The 22,481-nt window shown below is 41.3% G+C and overlaps 1 protein-coding gene across 3 annotated transcripts in view; it reads right to left on the bottom strand.

The window, feature by feature from the left end:
• Positions 1-22,481, bottom strand: part of PSIP1 (PC4 and SRSF1 interacting protein 1) — a 68,094-nt gene that overhangs the window by 7,190 nt on the left and 38,423 nt on the right. For 2 of the 3 annotated variants that reach the window (XM_075931544.2, XM_075931545.2), the window contains 8 exons: positions 21,535-21,610; positions 18,241-18,469; positions 17,400-17,518; positions 13,739-13,794; positions 10,488-10,558; positions 4,873-4,974; positions 4,379-4,598; positions 468-603 (listed from right to left, as the gene is read on the bottom strand). In XM_075931544.2, coding sequence (XP_075787659.1) covers positions 468-603; positions 4,379-4,598; positions 4,873-4,974; positions 10,488-10,558; positions 13,739-13,794; positions 17,400-17,518; positions 18,241-18,469; positions 21,535-21,610 — 1,009 coding nt within the window. The remainder of the gene's footprint in view (positions 1-467; positions 604-4,378; positions 4,599-4,872; positions 4,975-10,487; positions 10,559-13,738; positions 13,795-17,399; positions 17,519-18,240; positions 18,470-21,534; positions 21,611-22,481) is intronic. The other variant, XM_075931546.2, reaches the window with a different exon arrangement.

Raw genomic sequence — 22,481 nt, 5'->3', positions numbered from 1 at the left:
AAACCACAATATTTTGACATTTCACAGTAAAACAGCTTGGATAAACAATCTTTTGAGGATTTTATAATTAAAATTAGCAGTGTAATAGGATTATGTATCAGTGGATGTTACACGAATAACAGATATTTTGTCAGTTTGATGGTAGAAATACAGCAGTTTCACATAATTTTCTATGTCATTTTCCCTCTTAACATGGGCTGCTTTTGCTTCAAATTTAAACAGTTTCCACCTGTGAAAATTTCTGAATTTTAGTCTGAATGTTGAGACAAGTATTAATTTTGAAATTCTCTCATTTTAATTTGAAATCCTCAGGGAAAGATATGTAAAACATCAGTCAAGTACCCAAAATAGAATTAATGTAGTAACCTAACAATAGCGCTCCATTTTATTATTCATTTAAAAAAAAAAACTTTTAAAAAACAAAAGAACAAGTAGTTCATTGTTACAATGATTAAAATTATCCTCACTTTTTCTTAGTGTTGACTTCGTGCCTTTCTCTTTTTTCTTCAGTGCTGTCTCCATTGTGCTGTGACTGGTTACTGTCTTGAGCATCAGGCCCTCCATTCAGTATTTTTGAACCTTTGAAGTTCCAAAGCAAAAAGACTGCATAGTGTCAGCAGAGTGCATTAGTAGTGAAAGGCAAAACTGTAAGTTACCGCAGAATCCTTCTGTAGCTAGCTAGGGATGTTAGATGTTGTGTATTTTAGAAATTGTGTAGCTGCAACAATTTTTAGTTATTACATGGTTACTAAATACAGTAAAACTCAGATGGTCCGGCATCTGACGGTCCGGCACTCCTGATGGTCCGGCACCATCAGGAACCCGGAAGTGCTCCGGACAGCCGGACCATTGGAGCTGCTCTGCCCCCAGCTTCCTCTATTCAGCTGCTGCTAAAACTGACCAGTGGCTGAATTGGGGAAGCTGGAGGCAGAGCAACTGGGGCACTGCCAGGTAGGTCCCATAGCGCTGCCCCTCAGGTGTCCCCGATTCAGCCGCTGCTGAAACTGACCAGCGGCTGACTCCAGGAAGCCAGAGGCAGAGCTGCTCTGCCCCGGGCTTCCTGGAATCAGCCGCTGGTCAGTTTCAGCAGCAGCTGACTTGGGGACACCTGGGGTAGAGCAGCTGGGGTGCCGCAGGGTTGGTCTCGCCGCCTCAAGGGTCGGCGCTACTGGACCAGCCCGGCATCACTCCAGCTGCTCTCCCCTAGGCGTCTCCGATTCAGCCGCTGCTGGTCAGTTTCAGCAGCGGCTGAATCAGGGATGCCTGGGGCAGAGCCGGACTATCGGAAGGGGGGGCTATGAGGGGTCTGGGGTGGCATCCCCCCCATCCCAGACCCCTTATAACCTCCCCTTCCAATAGTCTGGCATATCTGATAATCCGGCACCCCCTGGGTCCCAAAGGTGCCGGATTATCAGAAGTTTACTGTACTCCCCGGGGCGGGGGGGGGGAGAAGGGGGAGAGGTGGGTCAGCAGCCAACGTGCTCTGGCACCACTCCTGGGGAGCCCCTTGTCACCCTGTGCTGCTGCTTCTGTTTAAAAATCTGCTCCCTGACATGCTACTGCCTTTATACAGAGGCTGCAGTGTGGGGCGGCAGCAGCCCTGGTTCGCAGGGGAGCCTGAGCTCCCCACGGACATAGCCTGTGCTGGTCTCCCATGCAGCAGCCTCTGTCTGTGGTGAGCCCGGGACCACTGCAGATAGAGGTTGCTCCACAGCAGCAGCCCCTGTCCGCAGTAGGCCTGAGCTCCCCATGGACAAAGTCTATGCTGGCATCCCACCTGCTTCTCCTCCCCCTCCCCCTCCGCCCCACCCCGGCCTACACTGCTGCCTCTGATACAGAAGCAGCAGCATGGGGGGAGGGGACAGGTGGCTCAGCAGAACCGGTGCTTGGGGGGAGGCTAGTTTAAGCTAGCTCCCCTGAGCACTAGTCTTCTGCCTGCTTCCTGCATAACTGCCTATCAGAGGTGTGGGAGAGAACCATGGGAACCAGGAACTGGCAGCGCAGGGATCTTAAAAGCCAGCTTCTCCCTTTGCTACCTCTGATAGAGAGGCAGCAGGGGGGGACGTGGTGCTGTGTAGTTGTCTGTATTTACTGATAAGCCCAGGTTTATAATTGTTTAAACAGCTATACACAAATATCCGTATGGCTAGGGGAGTTTGTAATTTTTAGTCTTGAAACCTTGAACTGAAATAGTATCTAAAAAGCAAAAGCTAGTATTGTGATGAATTTTATATACCCAAATAAGCCTCAAACTTCCTTGAATATCTAAATAAATAGAGCAAGAGTCCCCATTTTCCAAAGGATATTTAAAAGATCAAAAACATATCAAAATATTGCTGAAAACTACTGATTTCATGGTAATTTTTGTTCTTGTAATTCACAACACACATTCCCAAACAAAAACTCAAGGTGGTTAGGATGAGTCCCTAAATTCAGAAGTAACAGGCTTACAAAAGTTATATTGGAAATATTAGGACAATTTGAAAAGATTTCCAGTTCTTACTGGTTTTGGCCAGATTGAGATACCAGAACAATTTTTACTCTGGCATCTCAGTTGGATCCACCTCCACTTGAAATGGAGGACAGTTTCTACAGGAAACACAAGTATGTGGAGAGGGTACAATGAAGAAGAGCGTGAAGTTGATTTACTGATGAGATTTCAAATATTAAAAAATAGTTACTGCCTGGGAACTGGTCATCCTTGAAACTATCTGTTGCTCCAGTATTACACAGGAAATTATGAGTAAGCAGAAATGAAAAGATAAGCATGATAAAGAAACCAAATACTGTTTTTGGTGTTTATTATTAGGATTGGTAGTCTAAACAGTAAAAATGTTAAGGATCTCCTATAACTGGATCAAAAGGTATTGAAAGTAGCTCCTAAGGAGAGGACATTAGTTTCAAAGGTTTTATCTCAATGGGCAGTATCAGTCTAGTTGGTATTATTGAAATTGGTATAGGTGAGAAGAGACAGAAGAAGAGTTACATGAGGGCAATGTTAAAACTTAAGCCACTGGCGGAAGAAGGGGAGAGAACGGACAGTGTCATAAATGGCATGTGCTGAGTCACTGGTAACTCTGAAGGGAATGATCTTGAATGCTTATTGATCAATGTTCTAACAGACAAAGCACATGATAGGGTCTTAGCTGGTATCTGGTATAGATTAGGGTGACTGGCTCTCTCTTTAAGCACCTATCTATAAAATGTAGGAAAATAAGCTGTGTTATATCACGGGGGACTTCAAGCTGAGTGATACGTGCTTAAGGTCTCATGCTGCCCACACAAACACACGCAGAATTTCGAGGTATTATATATGGTAGTTTCCTAATAAGAATGTACTGAGTCCAACATGGGAGAATCCTGTATTACGTCTCATTTTGAGGGATAAAGAAAGGACTGTTCACAGCTAAAAATGTATGGTGGCTTAGGGATAAGCAATCATGACTTGATCATACTTGTTTATGTACACCCAGAATAAAATAGAGTACTACATTTAATTAGTGTTTTAAAATGGCCAAAGTCTCAAAGCTTAAAACAATTATGAAACAAATTAGTTGACACAACAAAAATGTATATGGTAACAAGCAAATAATAACTGGGAACCGTTTAAGAACATTTACTACATACTCAAAAATAGCTATCAATAGCAGGAAGAAAAAGGATGGCTGCTCCTCTAAAACCTGAGGAAGTTTCAAGAAGGAAGTTTAAAACCTGCCTGGTTTACAAAGTGAAAGCAAATTTTCATGCAAATCCCCATTAGCTCCCACAGAAGAAAGGGGAAATCAGTAGTAATTAACATAAATCAGAAATTAGGAATTGTAGAAAATAAATAATATCAATCTACGGCCAGCAGAGTTAAAGAAAATAAGGACTATTTCAAATACATTAGGAATAAAAAAAATTCTAACAATAACATTGGCCAGTTAGTAAGATGAAAATGGCAGAATTGTCCATAATGCAAAGTAGTAGAACTGTGCAATAAGTATTTCTGTTCTGTATTTGGGAAAGAGCCAGATGATGTAGTTATATTACTTTCCATTTCGCTAGTAACTTAGAAGGACATTAAGCAGTAGCTATAAAAGCTAGACATTTTTAATTCAGCAGGTGCAGGTACCTACATCCAAGATTTCTGATGTGCTAGCTTAGGGACTGATGCTGTAGACTTTCAGTAAGTCTTGGCGTACGAGGGAAGTTCTAAAGTATTAGAAGAAATCTTATGTGCCAAAATTTAAAAAGAGTAAATGTCAGTCTGTCGTCAGTCTTGGGATAATGGAACTCTTAATGTGGGTCCTGATTAATAAAAGAGTTAATGAAAGGAAATGAACTGGGGAAATGCAGTTAAGCTGTCCAAAGGAAGCTTGGGGATACCACCACATACCTGTTTGCTCTTTTTCTTTTTCCATTTTCTTGTTTTGTCCTTTCTTCCACTGTTCTTTAGTTTTATTTGCTTCTTCATGCTGTTTTTGCTCAGCGAGTGATTTATTCAGCACTTGTGAGAGGACAGAATCTCCTTCCCCAACCAGAAACATGGTCTTGAACTTGTTGTACAGCATAGTGGATTTCTCCATGATAACCTGGCTAACTTTGAACTTCCGTATCTGAAGATACACATGTGAGAGATTAACATACTTGTACATAGTCTATGTTTTTTTTTTTTAAACAGATATCTGCTCCCCTTTCACATTAAACAAAGTGCTATTATGGTGCTTAATCTGCTAACTATATTCAGACTTCTAAAGAAAGAAAACAGCAACTTTCATAAGGTCCAATGAATTAAAACAGCTTAAATGATAACTCAAGAACAGCTAGTACATTATACTGTTAGGCTAAAGATGTATATTATACTGTTTAGGAAGAAGTTTCAAATCTTACTTTCTTTAGCGTCAAGATCATCTCTGTGTGCTTCTGAGCTTGTTGCATTGTGACCTGAAGTGAAGAAAGCTCATCTAGAGCCTCAATACATCTATTCACATCCTGTTAAACAAGAAGCCAGTTTCAAATCTCAACTTGAACTCATCTTTAACTTTTTTTGTCTGAAGCAGTAATATCAGAAATCAAGATTATAAGCAATACTAGAATATAAATACACATACACACACACACACACACACACACACACACACACACACACACACACAGTGCTTTTTTCATGATGGTACGGCCCAGAACGGCGTAGTCACTTATTTTCCCAGCCCACAGAAAAGGAATGGGATTTCCCCCACGTGTACCAGCACCTGTTTTCCTGGGGCGGCTTGGGTTGGCTCCTGACGAAAGCCTGCTTGGGACGCGCGGCATGTTTTTTTTTTCAGCTCCCAGCGCAGTGCTCTGGCTCTTAAAGGGGCTGAGACAGCATTTCAGCCCCCAGCGAAGTTTGTTTTTTTGGCTCAACAAGTTTGCCGCAGAGTACCAGCACCATTTTTTTAAAACAAAAAAAGCAGTGTGTGTATACACACATACCATTAGTTAAGTCTTGATTATTAAAATCTATTAGGGATACAGATTAGTTTTGGAGGGTGTCGCTCTCTTCTGTACTGAAGCCATTCCATTATGAATGACTTAAATCAGTGTTTCTTAAACTCTGTTCCTTGGCACACCGGTGTTCCGTGAGGCAGTCGGAGGTGTGCCACAGAGAACAGAATAAAAAATGGCTGCCCTTAAAGGGGCAGGTGGTTTTTCCCTCTAACTTCCCCCCCAACAAAAAAAATCCTTGGTGTTCCTTATAAAAAAAAATTGTTTGTTCTTTCGTCTTAAAAAGTTTAAGAAACACTGACTTACATATTCATTGGAGTAGAGATGTTAAATCTAGTTTAATCAACTAATCGATGGATTTTCCTGGCTCCCATATCAGGTATCTGTGGCAGACACACAGCTCCTGCCCTGGGGATTGGGGTTCAGCTCCCCCTCCCCAAGATGGAAGGACACTACTAACCTAGGATGGAGCCAGAAGCCAGCTGCACAGCACCAGACAACCCAGCTGCAGCCACATGGTCGTTGCTGGCAGGCGGCAAGAGTCTGGTATGTGCTGGGCTCAGCCAGGGAGAAGGACTCCCTGCTGCGCTTCATGTGCCGGGCTCTCCCTGCACCCACCAAGTCAGGGCTGGGCTGAGAGCTTCAGCAAGAGAGCCAGGCCTCCAGGTTACCCTCCCTGCTGGGACAGCAGGGTCAGCTCCCAGCCCTGGGAGTTAATACATTTAAAAGGCAGAGCCACAGCAGGGTTAAGAGTTGGCAGGCTCTTAATACATTTAAAAAGCTGAAGCACAGCAGGGGGGACCTGGCGCAACTGGGACAGCCGATTCCCAGTTCATGCTGGGTCCCCCCCCCCCGCTGCGCCTCAGCTTTAAATATCAAAAGGCTGGAGCACAGCAGGGGACCTGGAGTGAGCCAGGAATCAGCTGTGGCTGCTTGTGCCAGGTCCTGCCCCCGCTGCGCTTCTGATTTAAGTGTATTAAGAACCGACAGGCTCTTAATACATTTAAAAAGCAGAGGTGCAGCACCTGGGACTGGGCAGGAGCCAGGAATCAGCTGATTCCTGGCTCATGCTCGGTCCCCACTAATTCCGTGCCCCCCACGGAGACAGTGCTGGGGGGAGCCAGCTTTTAAGCCTGCTTCCCCCAGCACCAGCTCCTGCTCCCTACCCTTGCTGCCTCTGATAGAGCCATCGGGGGGAGTGAAAGGGGGGAAGAGAAGTGACTGAGGGACTAGTCGACTAGTCAATGAGCTTTTGAGGATAGTTAACTAGTTGCTTACATCCCTACATTGGAGCAAGAGAGGGAGGAAAAGAAGAAAAAGAATGACTTTATAGCCTGGCGGTTAGGGTACTCGCATTTAAGGAGGAACACTCGTCCATGTTTCTGATCTAATAAACTATACTATCAAATAGTTTTAATATGATAGATTAAAAAAAGCTATACTAGAATAGCCCATGGGCTCAGGCACTCTCCTGATACATAGGTGACCACCACATTCTCTAGCCATTTTGTGACCAGCACCTAAGTTCCTCTCAGACACAGTATGCCAAAAGTATTCAGAAATTCACATCAAATTTGCTAATAGTTTGGGGTCAGCTAAAACTGTATTTTTTGGCAAATAATCTATTTATCAAAACTACTGTCTAGCTCTATATGTGAGGAAAAAAATTAGGACTATGGTCTCTGTACAATGCACTATATTTCCCCATATTTGCTTAACAATAAACATGATCAGTTAAAATATTCTTCTTATTCTGCAATCAGCTTCCTTTGCCCCGATGAGCACACTGCCACAAAAAATAAGGTAAGAAATAAGCCAGTTCATGTTTAACTCATTAATAAAAAAAAGTCACTGAAGATGTTGAGTCTTTTTACTGATTTAGCATCTAGTCAATGATCTGCAAAATAAACTGAAGATTTAAACTGGAAATATTTTTATAAACCTAGCATCAGTGAATTATTAATTCTCAACTGCAATTAAAAATAGTTACCTTCTTGTAACAGTCGTTCTTTGAGATTTGTTACATCTTTTGAGACGTAGGGGTCTGGAACGGGTCCCATATGAGGAGAGGTTAAAGCGACTGGGACTTTTCAGTTTAGAAAAGAGGAGACTGAGGGGGGATATGATAGAGGTCTATAAAATCATGAGTGGTGTGGAGAGGGCTGATAAAGAAAAGTTATTTATTAGTTTCCTAAATAGAAGAACTAGAGGACACCAAATGAAATTAATGGGCAGCAGGTTTAAAATTAATAAAAGAAAGTTCTTCACACAGCGTGTAGTCAATCTGTGGAACTCCTTGCCAGAGGAGGCTGTGAAGGCTAGGACTATAACAGAGTTTAAAGAGAAGCTAGATTATTTCATGGAGGTTAGGTCCATAAAAGGCTATTAGCCAGGGGATAAAATGGTGTCCTTGGCCTCTGTCAGAGGCTGGAGAGAGATGGCAGGAGACAAATCTCTTGATCATTGTCTTCGGTCTACCCTCTCTGGGGCACCTGGTGCTGGCCACTGTCGGCAGACAGGATACTGGGCTAGAAGGACCTTTGGTCTGACCCAGTACGGCCATTCTTATGTTCTTATATGTCCATTACAACTATAGATTGTGTGTGTGTCCAGCATACTTGTGCTGAAGAGTTTTCCTAATGGCATCATGGGTACAGCTCAGCCCATCTCTTGGCTTCTCCTGAACAGAATGAGGGTACAGCTGCTCACACTGACTTGTGGAGTGTGCCTGTCCTACGCACCGGAAGCACTGCCAGTGGCTGTCCAAAACTGGTATGGAAAGCCTGCAGGACAGGCAGCATTTGAAACCTCGGGAATCATGCATCCCATGAAAAACCAACGGCCAGAGGGAAAAAGGCCCAAAACTAAGCAAGGAAGAGTTTTAAAAAACTAACTAGAACAAACTTAACACTATAACTAACAACTAAAAATAGCTACAACAACACAGTCTCATCTAACAAATTACAGTTAGCTGCGCATGCAGAGTAGCCACACAGATGCTTGCTGGCTGCTCTTTGTGTGCAGCTCACCGAGGGGACTGCTACCTACTCGAGGTGCAGCAGTGCCTCTGACTCCTAAGGTGGAGCACCCACAGGGACACTCCTGGAGGAAGCAGCGAGGAGAAAAGGAAACGCCCCACATATTCTGTCACCAGCTCAGAGATGACAAAACCCCTTTCCAGATGCAAACACACTTGTTCAAGTGATGAATGTATGTGAAATATACTGATCTGAGAGCCATGCAAGTAGCATTTTGAGGTGCAGCTGGTGAGAGGAATCATACTGGATATGTCTACATTGCAATTAAAAACTTGCAGTGGGTCCATATCAGCTGGCTCAGACTAAGTGGCTGTTAAATTGCAATGTCGATGTTTAGGCTGAGAGAAGTTTTCCCATAATCTTCTGTCAGTTGTTTAGCAAATACTGTATCTTCCTGTTAGAATACTTGCATCTTGACAGCAGTGGCTGGAGATTGGCAATATGGGGTTGTAAATTCACCACAGGATAAATCTTTCTACCAAAAAGGCCAAGATTATTGGCATCACTTTCTTTAGCAGAAGTTTTAGCCCAGCCTTGATGACTCCTTTCGTTCACCACAACCACTACTCGTGAGTTTAGGATTTAAATAAAACTGCTCAAATGGCTGTGACAGAACCTGATATTTATGTTCCATTCATTTGCCCAGAGGTGGGATGGAAGAAGGTATCGGTTACAGAGCTGTGTAACTATCATTTACAGGGAGGCATACCTTTCACACCATGGTGAGATGTAAAATGTCAGTCAGCTTGTGGATGTTTTCCTTCACTAGCCCCGTCCTGAATGCCAAAAGAAACTGCCATTCTGCTCAAGTGATTTCAGACCTATGTCATGTATGCAATGCTGGAAACAGCATGGATGGCTTCCTAGCCATGGTAACATGAACCATAGAGGAACTGGTACTAGAACTGATGAGGCTCAAGTGATTAGTATCTGTCTTGCAGCCAATGGTCAAAGAGAGTTCTGGTGCAGATATTTTCATGTGCACTCACACCAGCTGACAATACTCAAGCTAAAGTAATCGCAACAGTGGTGATGACAAACATAGTCCGTTCCTTTTTGTCATAAGCCTCAGGCATCATTGGTACTGACGTGGGTGGTTATCCTACTGTGATGACTGATCTGTTGCCAAAAGAACACATTTCAATGGCCCAGAGTCAATGGCACCAGAGTCAATGGCTCAGGACCCACTATATAATCCAATACCAGAGAAGAGAGTCAGTACTCAACCATCGGTACTGGACCAACCTTCTCTGAAGGAATTCCAATCTTTGAAGAACCTGATGCCATCTTATTTTTGTTTCTGACAAGTCCTGGTGATGGGGACCTTATGTGGCTCTTATGTATAGATGGAGCTAGGGGAGTGCTCTGGAAAGGAGTTGTGAAAAAACTTCTCTTGGATGATCTAGGTGGATTTTGATTGCAGTTTAAGTATCACTTCTATCAGGAGGTAACAAAGGCACTCTTTCTTCAGCATTTTCATTCTGGTTTCCATATTGCAACAAATGGATCACCTGTCTCTCAAGTGGACTTTGCCTAAGCACCTGATGCAGCATTAATGAGGATCTCAGGCAGTCATGGGCTTCCAACAACTTGAGCAAAGTCTGTAGACACCCAACCCCAGTAGCAATATTAGCTTAAATGTTTGTTATGGTTTCTACCCCCTTCCCCAATCTGTTTTATGATTTTTGAACTTGAAAGTTAGTGGACAGTAGGATTTAAACATCCCCTTGCATTCTTGTGCAAACCAAATTTCAAAGCATTATCATGTCCAAATTTCAGTGTGCACCAGTTCCAGAAAGTAGACTAGAACTCGACAGATTATTCAAGTGCATATTTTAAGAATTTACATACAATGATGAAAAGTTAGAATTTTGGAATACAGTTTGAAAGTATTAATCTTAGCATACCTTTAAATGCAAACAAATTTTCAGAGCATTCCAAAACATTGTACATATACACCTGTTAACACAATATACTTACAAGATTGTCAATTTTGAGTGAATTTTTAATTTCTGCATGTATCCTTTGAAGCCGAGAATCCATTGATGTTTCTAAAGATTAAAAATAATTATATTTGAATGCTGTAGTGAATAAATTTAAGAAATCTTAATGCAGAATAAGATTTCTATAAACCAGGAGTTGCTGACTGAAGAAAAATGTATGGATAAGCAGACATATCAGCTAACCAGAAAGTACTCATAATAGCTAACCATAAAGCATTGCCAGTAGATCTAGAGAAGTGATTATTCCCCTTTATTCGGCTCTGGTGAGGCCACATCTGGAGTATTGCGTCCAGTTCTGGGCCTCCCACTATAGAAAGGATGTGGATGCATTGTAGAGGGTCCAGCAGAGGGCAACCAAAATAATTAGGGGGCTGGAATACATGACCCTTGAGGAGAGGCTGAGGGATTTAGGTTTGTTTAGTCTGCAGAAAAGAAGAGTGATGGGGGATTTGATAGCACCTTCAACTTCCTGAAGGGAGGTTCCAAAGAGGATGGAGAAAGGCTGTTCTCAGTAGTGACAGATGGCAGAACAAGGAGCAATGGTCTCCAATTACAGTGGGGGATGTTTAGGTTGGATATTAAGAAAAATTATTTCACTAGGAGGGTGGTGAAACACTAGAATGCGTTACCTAGGGAGGTGGTGGAATCTCCATCCCTAGAGGTTTTTAAGTCTCGGCTTGACAAACCTCTGGCTGGGTTGATTTAGTTGGGGTTGGTCCTGCTTTGGGCAGGGGGCTGCACTTGATGACCTCCTGAAGTCTCTTCCAGATCTATGATACTCTATATTAATCACAAGTATCAGAGGGGTAGCCTCTGAATCTGCAAAAGCGACGAGGAGTCCTGTGGCACCTTATAGACTAACATGCATCTGACGAAGTGGGTCTTTGCCCACGAAAGCTTATGCTCCTACACTTCAGTTAGTCTATAAGGTGCCACAGGACTCCTCGTCGCTTTTATATTAATCACAGCCATTATAGCGTGTAATGTATTATGACAATTATTTTAAAAAATGGACAATATTTGGTAAACTACGCAATGTCCTCTGCAGCAGCAAAGGCTACACATTACAATAAAGTCCAGTTGTCAATTTGGAAATGCAATATGATTGTTAAACGGAGGAAAATAGTTTAGATCATGAGCAAGAGTAATTGAAACAGCCTTTAGATAAGGAGCCTAGGACCCAACAGAATGGAGTAAAGTAGGTATCTTGCAAGTGGAAGTGTGTCTAAAAACTTAGGAGTAACCTGTTACTTAATAGTTCAAATAAGATGGTTGGCAAGCAGTCAATGCATGTGCTTTGTTATGATGAATTTATTGATAGAGTAAAAAAAAAAAAAAAGGGTGATTGTTTGACTATTCATACGCACTGAACTATAATCTGTACTTTTATTGGTTAATAAATGGCTTTTTGGATAGAATACAGACAAATGGAATATTTGTTCTTTTCTAGGATTCCCAACTCTCCTCAATTCATTGATTACAAGGCCAGAAGGAGCTATTGTGATCATCTGGTCTGATGTTCTGTACATCACAGGCCATGGAACTTGCAAAAAATAATTTCTTGATCATCGATTTTAGAAAAATAACTAACTGTGATATAAAAAATTGCTAGTGATGGAGAATCCAATACTACCGTTGGCAAGCTGTTACAAGAGTTTGTTGTTATCCTTATTCATTAAAAATTTATACTTTATTTCTATTCTATATTATCTTTCCTCAACTTCCTGACTGGACTCATGCTATACCTTTCTCTGCTAAATTGAAAATCCCATTATTAAATATTTGTTCCCCATGTAAGTATTTATAGACTAATCAAGGTATCCCTTTAACCTTCTCTTTGTTAAGCTAAATAGAGTGAGCTCTTTGAGTCTATCACTGTAAGGTATGTTTTCTAATCCTTCAATCATCCTTGTAGTTCTTTTCTGTCCAATTTATCAACATCTTTCTAAATTGCGGACCCCACAACTTGATCTACTGTTCCAATATCAGTCACACCAGTGCCAAACACAGAAATAAAATAACCTTTCTACTTCTACTTGAGATTCCCCTGATTATGTTTGCAAAAGTTGAATTATATTAGACTGTCTGGCCACAGCACTGATTTTGAGCTAATGGTCAGCAGATTATCTACTATGACCCCCAAATCTCTCTCGCAGTCACTGTTGCCCAGGAAAGAGTCCCCCTTCTTGTAAAGACGGCCCACATTCTTTGTATATATAAACACATGACTACATATACACACTTATCTTAAAACAGTTTCCTATAAAATACTGGAGGAATCTCAGATTTGTCTTAGTCTCTGCAGCTTCACCACACTCAACCGAATACCTGCTAAGTAGTCTTGAAACACCTATGTTAGTTTTGTTAAAAACAAAACTTTAAACAGTAAAACCTCATTCATCTGTATTAAGGATCATGATGGGGCTATTGTAGAAGCATCCGAAGACTTTTCATGGGAGTAGAAGTAGAGCGGACCAATTCCAGAAAGGAAATAAAGCAACTGGGATTCCCTTATGGATTCTGAGCTTTTCTCCAATCTTAAATCAGGATATGGCAAATATTAAGAAATTTTAATAAGGTGGTGGTGGGGGGAGAGATATTGACTGCCCCTCAAAATTCCCCCCCCTTTTTTTTGTAAGGACAGTCAACTCTAATGATATACCCTTGCAAAGATGTCCGTAGAGTAATCTGGCTTAGTGCGCAAGGATGTGGAGGTTCCAGTAAGCTATGCAGAGCCTGAGTCCTTCCCTTGGCAGAACAGGTCTGAATAGTTGTGATAGGGCTCCTGAGAGTCTTAAAGACTGAAACACCTCTTCAACTGCTCTCTTCTGATGGGGCAGAAGAGAAAAAACAATAGAGCACTGTAACTTCCTGAGTAGCCATGTTCAAGGTGCAGAAAATGAGAAATTTTTCCTGAGAGATGGAGAAAGATATTGCTTCTTGTTATCCAAATGAACAGCTTTAAAAATGGGATGACAGTGGATAAACTGGGAGTACTGGAGATTGATTTTGTTTGCATTGCTGAAGGCAAAGAAGCACATGGGAGGTTAAAAAGGGGGGAGGAGGGAACAAAAACACACAGTTTAAAGTACTTGCAAGAAGCAGAATTGCAGCCCAAATATCTTGTATAGTTTTGATCCAGAAACCCCCCACTAGTGAAGTTTCAGTTTATAGATTTATTTAAAAATAAAGAGGTTAAAATATTCTGCATAGCTTCTTTACACTAACCTCGCTTCTTCTCCATCTTCTTGACTTCTGGTTTCTTGTTTTCCTCTTTACTCTGCCTATTAAAAATGTTAAACATTTTACAACATGTTTGTCTTCTTTTAAAGTCTGTAATTGCAACATATTTTAAAATGAGATGAGATTTCATGACTAAAGCAGTAACTCAGAACATTAGCAGAAGAAAAGGACAATGAAGTAGATTATGATTAATTTAATTACAACAGCAAGGATAACAGAATCTTCCAATTAACAAGTCGCTTTCAATAGAAATTGGCATTTACACAAAGCAAGTGATTAAAGGAAGGGTAAACAAATTAATCAAATCACAAGGAAGGATACAGATTTATAAATTTTATTCTCTGCTTTTGTCACATGTGCAAGTTAAAAGAAAAATGCACTGCATGAAAAATTCACACAACAGAATATTGTATAACTTAAGAACACTTTAATGGCTCACATCAGACTTTGAAAGGGACCCTTGGTTCTACCTTAGCTATGCAGTGTAGTGGAAGTATGTGCGGGGGCATGCTAATACTTTATTATATGGCAATTTTGTTTCCAAAAAGCACATACAAACCCTGCCTCCCACCCCCTAACAGTCAGCAGTTGAAAAGGGGGGAAAAATTGATAAAACTCAAGTGCCCTAATACAAATAGCAACATTTTGTATTAATCACTTTGAAACACCTTAATAAGCATAGAATTGTCAATAAGTGAAGTGTTTTACCCCCTTCACAGTATTTTTATAAAACTCATGGCTCTTTTCCTTAGGATGAGGGAAAATAGTACAATAAAACTGTTATTTGGCACTAATTTAAGCAGAAAGATCAATTAATTGGCATTTCTGATCTCTCAATACAAATCTTTAATCTAGTAACCAGGACTATTATACTGCCCAGCATGTTATGCAACTCTAAAGAGGCAGAAGCCAAGTAAGCAAGCCAAAATCAGGGATTTATTCAAAAAAGCAGTCCTAGGCTGTCCTACACCTTCTGGTTCTGCAGTGATAACTGATGAACCTGATGCACTGCAAGATCCTGAAATGCCTTCGGAACCAAAGAAAGATTAAACTATGTTTAGTATAGTTTACACTACACAGCAACATGACTATCTCTTAAAAGTTGGTCAGAGTAAATGCTGTTTGCCAGCACTTTTGGCAACAAAATACTTGCACCTCCTACCACTGGGATTTGTGTTGTTAACAGGAGAATGTTCCTAATGACCAATCGCTTACATTGCCACTTACCGCAAAACATGTGTCTTTCAAGGGGAGGGGGGAAGGGAAATTTAAGGACCTGTGAACAACTGGCAGTGTAAATCGAACACTGAGGGCGTCTCCGTCAACCCAGTACTCTTCACAGTCATGAGGAGTAAGGGAAGTCAATGGTTGCATTTCTCCCGTTGACCTCCTGCTGTAATGCTGCCCCAGAAAAATGATACAAAGTATGGAATCAGCCGCTGATCTGTTTCAGCAGTGGCTGAATCGGGGACCCCTGGGGCAGAGCAGCTGGGGTCCTGCTGGGTTGGTCCCGCAGCACCGTCCTTTGGCGCTGCGGGACCAACCCGGCAGCACTCCAGCTGCTCTGCCCCAGGCGTCCCCAAGAGCAGCTGGATTGCTGCTGGGTTGGTGCCGTAGTGCCGCCCCTCGGCACTGCGGGATCAACCCGGCAGCACCCCAGCTGCACTATTGCAGGCATCCCCGATTCAGCTGCTGCTGAAACTGACCATCAGCAGCTGAATCAGGGACGCTTGGGGCAGAGCCGGACTATCGTAAGGGGGGGGCTATGAGGGATCTGGGGTGGCATCCCCTCCCACCCCACTCCAGACCCCTCATAGCCCCCCCTTCTGATAGTCCGGCATATCTGATAATCCGGCACCCCCTGGGTCCTAAAAGGTGCCGGATTATCGGAAGTTTACTGTATATACAAATTCTAATTCTATGTTTGGAAAACTGTAATTACATTTTCTGCAGTGCACATTCAGTATATTTTTTGAAATAGCGGATATATAAAAAATTGACTAAAAAACAGTTTGTAAGCGTGTCCTTAATATTCTTCTCATTCTAACCAGTTATAGGTTCACAGATTTACAGGAAAACAAAACAATTTCATAGATCATCTTTCATGACACTTGTAGCCCAGAACAAAATGCAGTTTTAAATATAAAGGAATAATACAGAGGCGCAGTGAACAAATTCAAGATACACAAGCAAGATTGGAACAATTTTAAATTGTAAATTAAATCTTTTTAGATTATTAGGTCCATGAGGAATAACAGACTTCCTTCTGTATCTTGTATTGCACTAATAATTGTTGATTCTTCGATAAACAAATGGATATTACTATTCATAAGACTAATAATGAAATGTTGAAGCAAATCATTAAGATGAAGTTAAAATGGCTAGCAACAGACTAAAAATATCCAGCATATTTTCAATGTGTTGGCAGAGGGCCCTGCAGAAGGAAGTAACACATTTTTAAAGGATTTTTTTTTAATTTTAGGTTTAGTGTTGACATACTCCATGAATATTCCATGTTATGCTGAAACCCAAATGCTCTCCTACCTATGATAATTTAAATGCAATTGTTTCTAGCTCCTGAGAAGCATAAAAGAAAACTTGAAAGATATTTACACATGAGAGTTTATTTAATTAGTACTGAAATGAATATCCAATTCAGTATTTTACAATTTGTTGCAGAATTAAAAGTGTACAACAGAATTAAGCATTAATATACATTAAGACCGATTGTTAGAGGGGAACCGGTACCTTTTAGACTCTCTCATTACATGGAGATGGAAGGACAGTTTTCTCATCTCCTTTTTCTCTCAGAGCTTTGTTTCTTCCTCCCTCCCAACCAACTGTGGATGAGGACATCATGATCTCTTGGTGGTTCCTTCTTCACCCATTCCTGGAATTGCTCTCCAAAACAGCACAGAGATTTCTTCCTAATGTTTAAATCTCTCTCCCCCTGGCCCTCCCCCCCCAAAAAAAACAACCTCCCCAAACTCTGGCAGCATCTTCTCTTCACTCGTTTGTGATTGTTTCTCTTCTGAGTGCAGACTGCTCTTGAAATCACTCAACTGGCTTTGCAGAGCCAGAGCAGCATAAGCCAGAACCTTTTCCTTGTTCTGTCTGACGGTGCAGTCTCCAGCTGTCAGACAGAGAAGGAAATGTTTTCCAGGGAACCCTATGCATTCCATAACCTGATCAGAATTCTAGCGTTATGGAATTAATGAGCTATAGCACACACTCAGACTCCCATATTAAAGATTTAAGGAACAGGTATATGGATCATAGTTAAGTTCTCTTTCTTCATAACGATAGGCTTGAATATAGGAAACATTCATAGTCATGTTATTTCTAGACCGAACCTGCCAACTCTGCCGTGACATTGAGAAGCCTAAGATATTACGAGATTGACAGTATTCTTTGTTTTCTCTGAAGTTCAATTTTCTCCCACCATCCCTCAAATTATATTGGTATCTTATACTGATTTATAGTAACACATCCTCAATTTACTTAGAAGTTAGAAAAAAGGCAACCACCACCACGTATCTTCAGATTGGTCGCTAAAGGAATTCCTCTTCAGCTTTTGTCTCTTTATGTTACCCTCAGCCTCTACTAGCAGCTTGCACAGCCAGCGTATATTAAAGAATATACTCACGGCTCAGATTCCATCGGCTCTTCTTGCTTGCGTTTTTTCTCTCCTACATCTCGCTCATGTTGGCCTTTTAACATATTCTTCCTATGGGCACCCTGAACGTTTCTTCCTCCTTTTCTCTTCTGTTTCATTTAACAAAGTTTAGAGTTTGGGATTGGAAGAGAGGAATACTTATATTACTACAAATCAAAAAAAATGTTGACAGTTAAACAAAATTTCAGGACTACATCACTATATCTGTTTGATAAGGACACCTGCCAAGGTCTACAATTCTCCACAACTACATCTAATAAGTGAGTGGTAAGATTCTTATGTATGTGTTGCTAATAAATGTTAAGTTTGACTGGCACTCGTTTTCTTCTCTCTAATGGAGCTAATCATCTCTTATCCCAACTTCAGGAATAAGAGACAAAGAATCCATAAAAAGAATCAACTCTAAAATAATCAGAGCATTCTTTTTTCTTTTCCAAATAATCTTACAAGCAATTTTAGAAAAAAGCCCTAGGGTTTCGAGGTTCTAATGGCATTTTCACATATTAAAAAATGCTACTTGCCCAAGGATGGATTTAAATAAAAGCTACTTAAAAATTACTCTTGGTTAATACTAAGGATGATAGAAATGGCCTTTTTGAAGAGAGTTCTACAACTTCTCATTCCACAGCACGCCTCTGCATAGGAGTGTGAACACTAGACTGCAACTTTATTGTCCAGAACTGATAATCTGGAATAAGCTTCAGGGCATATCTTCACTAAACGATTGTTTTCAGCGGATATTTTCCTCCAGTTTAAAGGAATAAACAAGCAGCCAAGATATAAACTACTGAAAAAACCCCTCGTATCTTACCTTATCACCTTCCTGGTCTTCTCCATCCTCTTCAGAATCAGAGGCCGATGTAGAACCCACTTTACTGGCACTTTTCCTTTTTGGCTCAGACTCTCTTTTTCCTTCCTTTTTTTCAATATCTTTCCTTGGTTTGTCTTCTTCCTTTTGACCCTCCTCATCTTTTTTCAGCTGTTTTTTTGGTGGTTTTTCTTCTGGTACTTTTTTCTTGGTCTTATCCTCCTCATGAACACTAAAATGTCATAAGAATTTATCAGTTGATGTCATGCTTAAGTTTCATAATCCTTATATATATATATATATATATTTTTTTTTTTGAGTGTAAAAATAAAGACAAGTATTCTCAATAGCCAAAGGAAAAATGAATACTTGCATAAATGCTTTATTAAAAAGAAAAACTTAAAAAACAACAAATAGTCTAGTAGCACCCTGAAGACTAACAAAACATGTAGATGGTGGTATGAGCTTTTGTGATCAAAACCCACTTCTTCAGATGACAGGAGTATTAGAAGTCCAAATCCAAGAATAAATAAGGGAAGGGAAGGGAAGGGGGAAAAGGGTGGAAGAAAAAAAAAGAGAAAGAAAATAAAAAGGAGAGGAAAAAAGAGACTGTGATAGTTCAAATAGTTACAAGATGCTGATAAGAGTGCTTAAAAAAAAAAGCTTCATCACTTCATAGTTTATCTTTACAAATTAAAAAAGTTATTTCCCAATCTTTTTGATTATAAAGCTATCTTTGGAAAGTGAGTTTACTCTCTGTTGTCTCTGAATTTAGAGACAAATAATAGCAATGCTCAGTAGTTGGGCCCAACAAACACTTATGCATTCATTGTGCTTAATTGTATTCATATATACAGATCTCTGAAGTTAGTGCAAGAAGTCAGCGAGACTATTCATGTGCGTAAAGTTAAGTACGTGCTTAAATATTTGTAAATTTAGGGCCAAAGAGATGCAAAATCATTCTTCTCATTTTAAGTGAGTTAGATAGGGTAACCATATTTCCCTATGCAGAATATGGGACATCAAAAGGGAGGGGGGCAGCGGCTGAGGGTGCTTGGGGCTTTAGCCCTAAGTGAGGAGAGCCTGCTGGCGCTTATTGCTTCAGACCCAAGGTGGGAGGGGGCTGCTGGTGCTTGGGCTTCTGCCCTGCAGTGGGAGGGAATGAGGGGAACTGCTGGCACTCGCGGGTTCAGCCCCAGAGTGGAGGAGGGGGAGCTGCCGGTGCTCAGGGGTCTAGGAGCTAAAGTACTGAGTACTGGAGGATACCTGCCTCATCACCCCCCGCCCCAGGGATGAAATTCAGCCCCGCAGCATGCAAGGTAGGGAGGGGAGCTGATGGCACTCGGGGGTTCAGCTACCAGAGCCCCAAGCACCAACAACTCCTCTCCACCACCCCCAGCTGCAACGGAAATACAGGATAATGTGCCTTCCTTTTTTTTTTTTATCAGAACGCTGGGAGGAAGACTTAAATAAGGTACTGTCCCAGTAAAAACAGGATGGATGTTGACCCTGGACTTATGCCCCAATCCTATGTAAAACCTTGTTCACTTGATTAAGCGTGTGAGCAGTACCTATTACCACAATGGACAGGCTTACATCCTTAAAGCTAAGCACATTTAAGTTTGACGTAAATGCTAACCTTTTCAAATAAATTACATTAATACACATTTAAAGCACATCTCTAATATAGATGTACATATGTCCCATAAGCCTTCTAAAGAGAACTAAGTTCAGAATATACAAATAGTAGAATATTCTTTCAATTATTACGATTGTTCAAGTCTAGCATGAGCAATATAAGTGGAAAGTGATGTGTACATAGCAGTGACAGTCCCACCGTGTGCACCTGTGCAATTTTAGGGTTTTCTTCTTACACCTTTATAAAGCCATTATAAAAGGCTAGCACAGGGTTTATTTTGCAAGATCCTTCCTGCTTCTTCATCACAAAAAATGAATGTTATATTAAGGTATAAATGTACAGGAAAACTCAACAGAAAATAAAGATCTTTGAAATTTTTTTTGCAAATTAGGAAAATAAAAAGCTTTCTGTAATGCCTGAGGTTTACCTACCATAGCATACTTACAGATTATTTAACTACTTAGCAGCTGCTTCCCCTATACCAAATCAAGCAACCAGTCATATCACATACCCCAGTGAAAACACTGCTCAGGCACTCAGTAACACAGTCATGCTAAGTGGTCAGATGTCTCATTTTTAAAGGGACAATCTGATATTTAAGGCCTCCTGCATGAAATCTAACTTTTTCTTAAAAATTGGCCTGTATTTTCTGCCTTCCCTTATCAGTACTGGTGGGTCCCTACTTGCCAGCCACCTGCCCACCATCAATGGGGGAAGGTCCAGTGGCTGATGATCTTGGTGGGTGTGCAAGGCTGGTGGTGAGGCGAAAAGCAGTGCATGGGGCCTGCTGCTCTACCTGCTCGTCTGTCAGCACAGCTCCTGCTGTCTGCTAGCTCTCAGACAGTAGGGACCTGCTTCCCATCCCATTTCTAGCTGGCTGCATGTGCTGAAACCCCACATAGCACTACAAGACAGACTTTCTGTCCCTCAGCTAAGCTCTGGAGTAGCAGGAGCAGGCAAGGGAGTGGAGGAATTTCCAGAAGCTCCTGGGGCAGAGGCACAGAATCCTCTTCACTCACCTCCACCCAACCTTTGGGTCCTGTTCCATCCTCAAGAATCATAGAATCATAGAACTGGAAGAGACCTCAGAAGGTCATCAAGTCCAGCCCCCTCTTCTCTCCTGTAGTGTGCCCTCTTCTGTCCCACAGGGTGCCCTCCTCTGCTGAGTCACCTCTCTAGCTGAAGCCCCTGATTCATAATGCATCCTTATGGCTTAACCCCTTCCTTCACATATTGTAGCCAGGAGATAGATGGGTCATCTTGGTGGCCAGTAGGTGCCAGGAGATGTTAGATGTCTTTGAGTGAGCAAGGAAGGGACAAAAAGCTTCCAGTCACACTGGAGCACTGGTCGGGGGAAAGAGAAGGGAACTCTGCCATATCATCCCTCCTTCATACTCCTTCCCCTGGAACCAGCTCCCACCCCTTCCTTCCTGTACACAGTGTCAAAAGGCTACTGCTGCCCACATTCTGGTGAAAATTCTGTCAGAAATTTGGGAAGAGGGGATGTGGTTGATTGCCAGTGAAATTGCCTGAAAGAGTAATTTTACTAGGTGTTCCATATTCAGCACAGGGAAATATGGTCACCCTATGCTAGCTTATCAAAAACAGTCATTTGATTTATATTATGTAAAAAGATTATATATTAAAATCCAACTCACATGTCACTTTCTGAAGAACAAGGAGGTTTCACTAATTTGGGTCTTCCTCTTGGTTTTGGAACCTTTGCTTCTGTAGCTAATGTTCACATAGAAAGATCAGGTTAGTTTACAATCTCTACCTATTGCTTATTTAAAATTGACCATTCTCACAGCAACATCAACTAATAAAAAACAGCAGCAGAGAGCTAGATATTGAATGGGATAGGTATGCTGACCTATCCTCTTTTCAGAAATAAGGTAAAAGAACTAAATTAGTTTGGTGGTCTCATCCAAAGATGATTTTCCTCATTTTAGGCTATCAGCGGGGCTAAGTAGACAACCAGTATCGTTGGGGCCTTTGTGATAACTCTTTTTTGCAACTGTGGCACAACACAGACAATAATACACATTTTTGATGAAAACCTCCCATACTTTTTTGCATCATGCCCTCCTTTTGATTTTTTGAACCCCCCCACCCCACCCCAATAGCAGCAAAACTTGCTGAGCAAAAAAAAAAAAGGAACTGAGCAGCAAAACTATATTGGGGAGCGGGAGGCTGGGTCGCCCCTCGCACCATCCCTGGAATTTCTTCATGTCCCTCCAGGGGGCACGCCCCCCTGGTTTGGGAATCCATAGTCTAGAAGAACTGCATCACACAACTGAAGATGCCATAATTGGCTAGACAGCTATGCATATGCTAAATAAGTAACTGCTATAGATTCATCAGGATGTTGTAAACAACAGAGAAGGTGGATTGGTAAAGCAATACGAGAGGCTTACACATCATGTACCTGTTATGAATGGCAAATATCAAAGCCATCTATCAGACCTTTAATGGGAATATCAATTCATAGTGTGTGACTATAATCATGTGGCTATAGATATATCTGGTTCAGTTCTGGAGACTCTGTCACAAATATATTTAAGTTACAAGCGTGAAATGTTATAATAGCAAAGTGGTGCAGAAT

This window comes from Pelodiscus sinensis, chromosome 6 (genome assembly GCF_052426305.1).
Source record: "Pelodiscus sinensis isolate ZL-2025 chromosome 6, ASM5242630v1, whole genome shotgun sequence".
NCBI lineage: Eukaryota > Metazoa > Chordata > Testudines > Trionychidae > Pelodiscus > Pelodiscus sinensis.
Note: the sequence above shows the minus strand (reverse complement) of the source record. Positions and strands in the feature narration are given on the sequence as shown.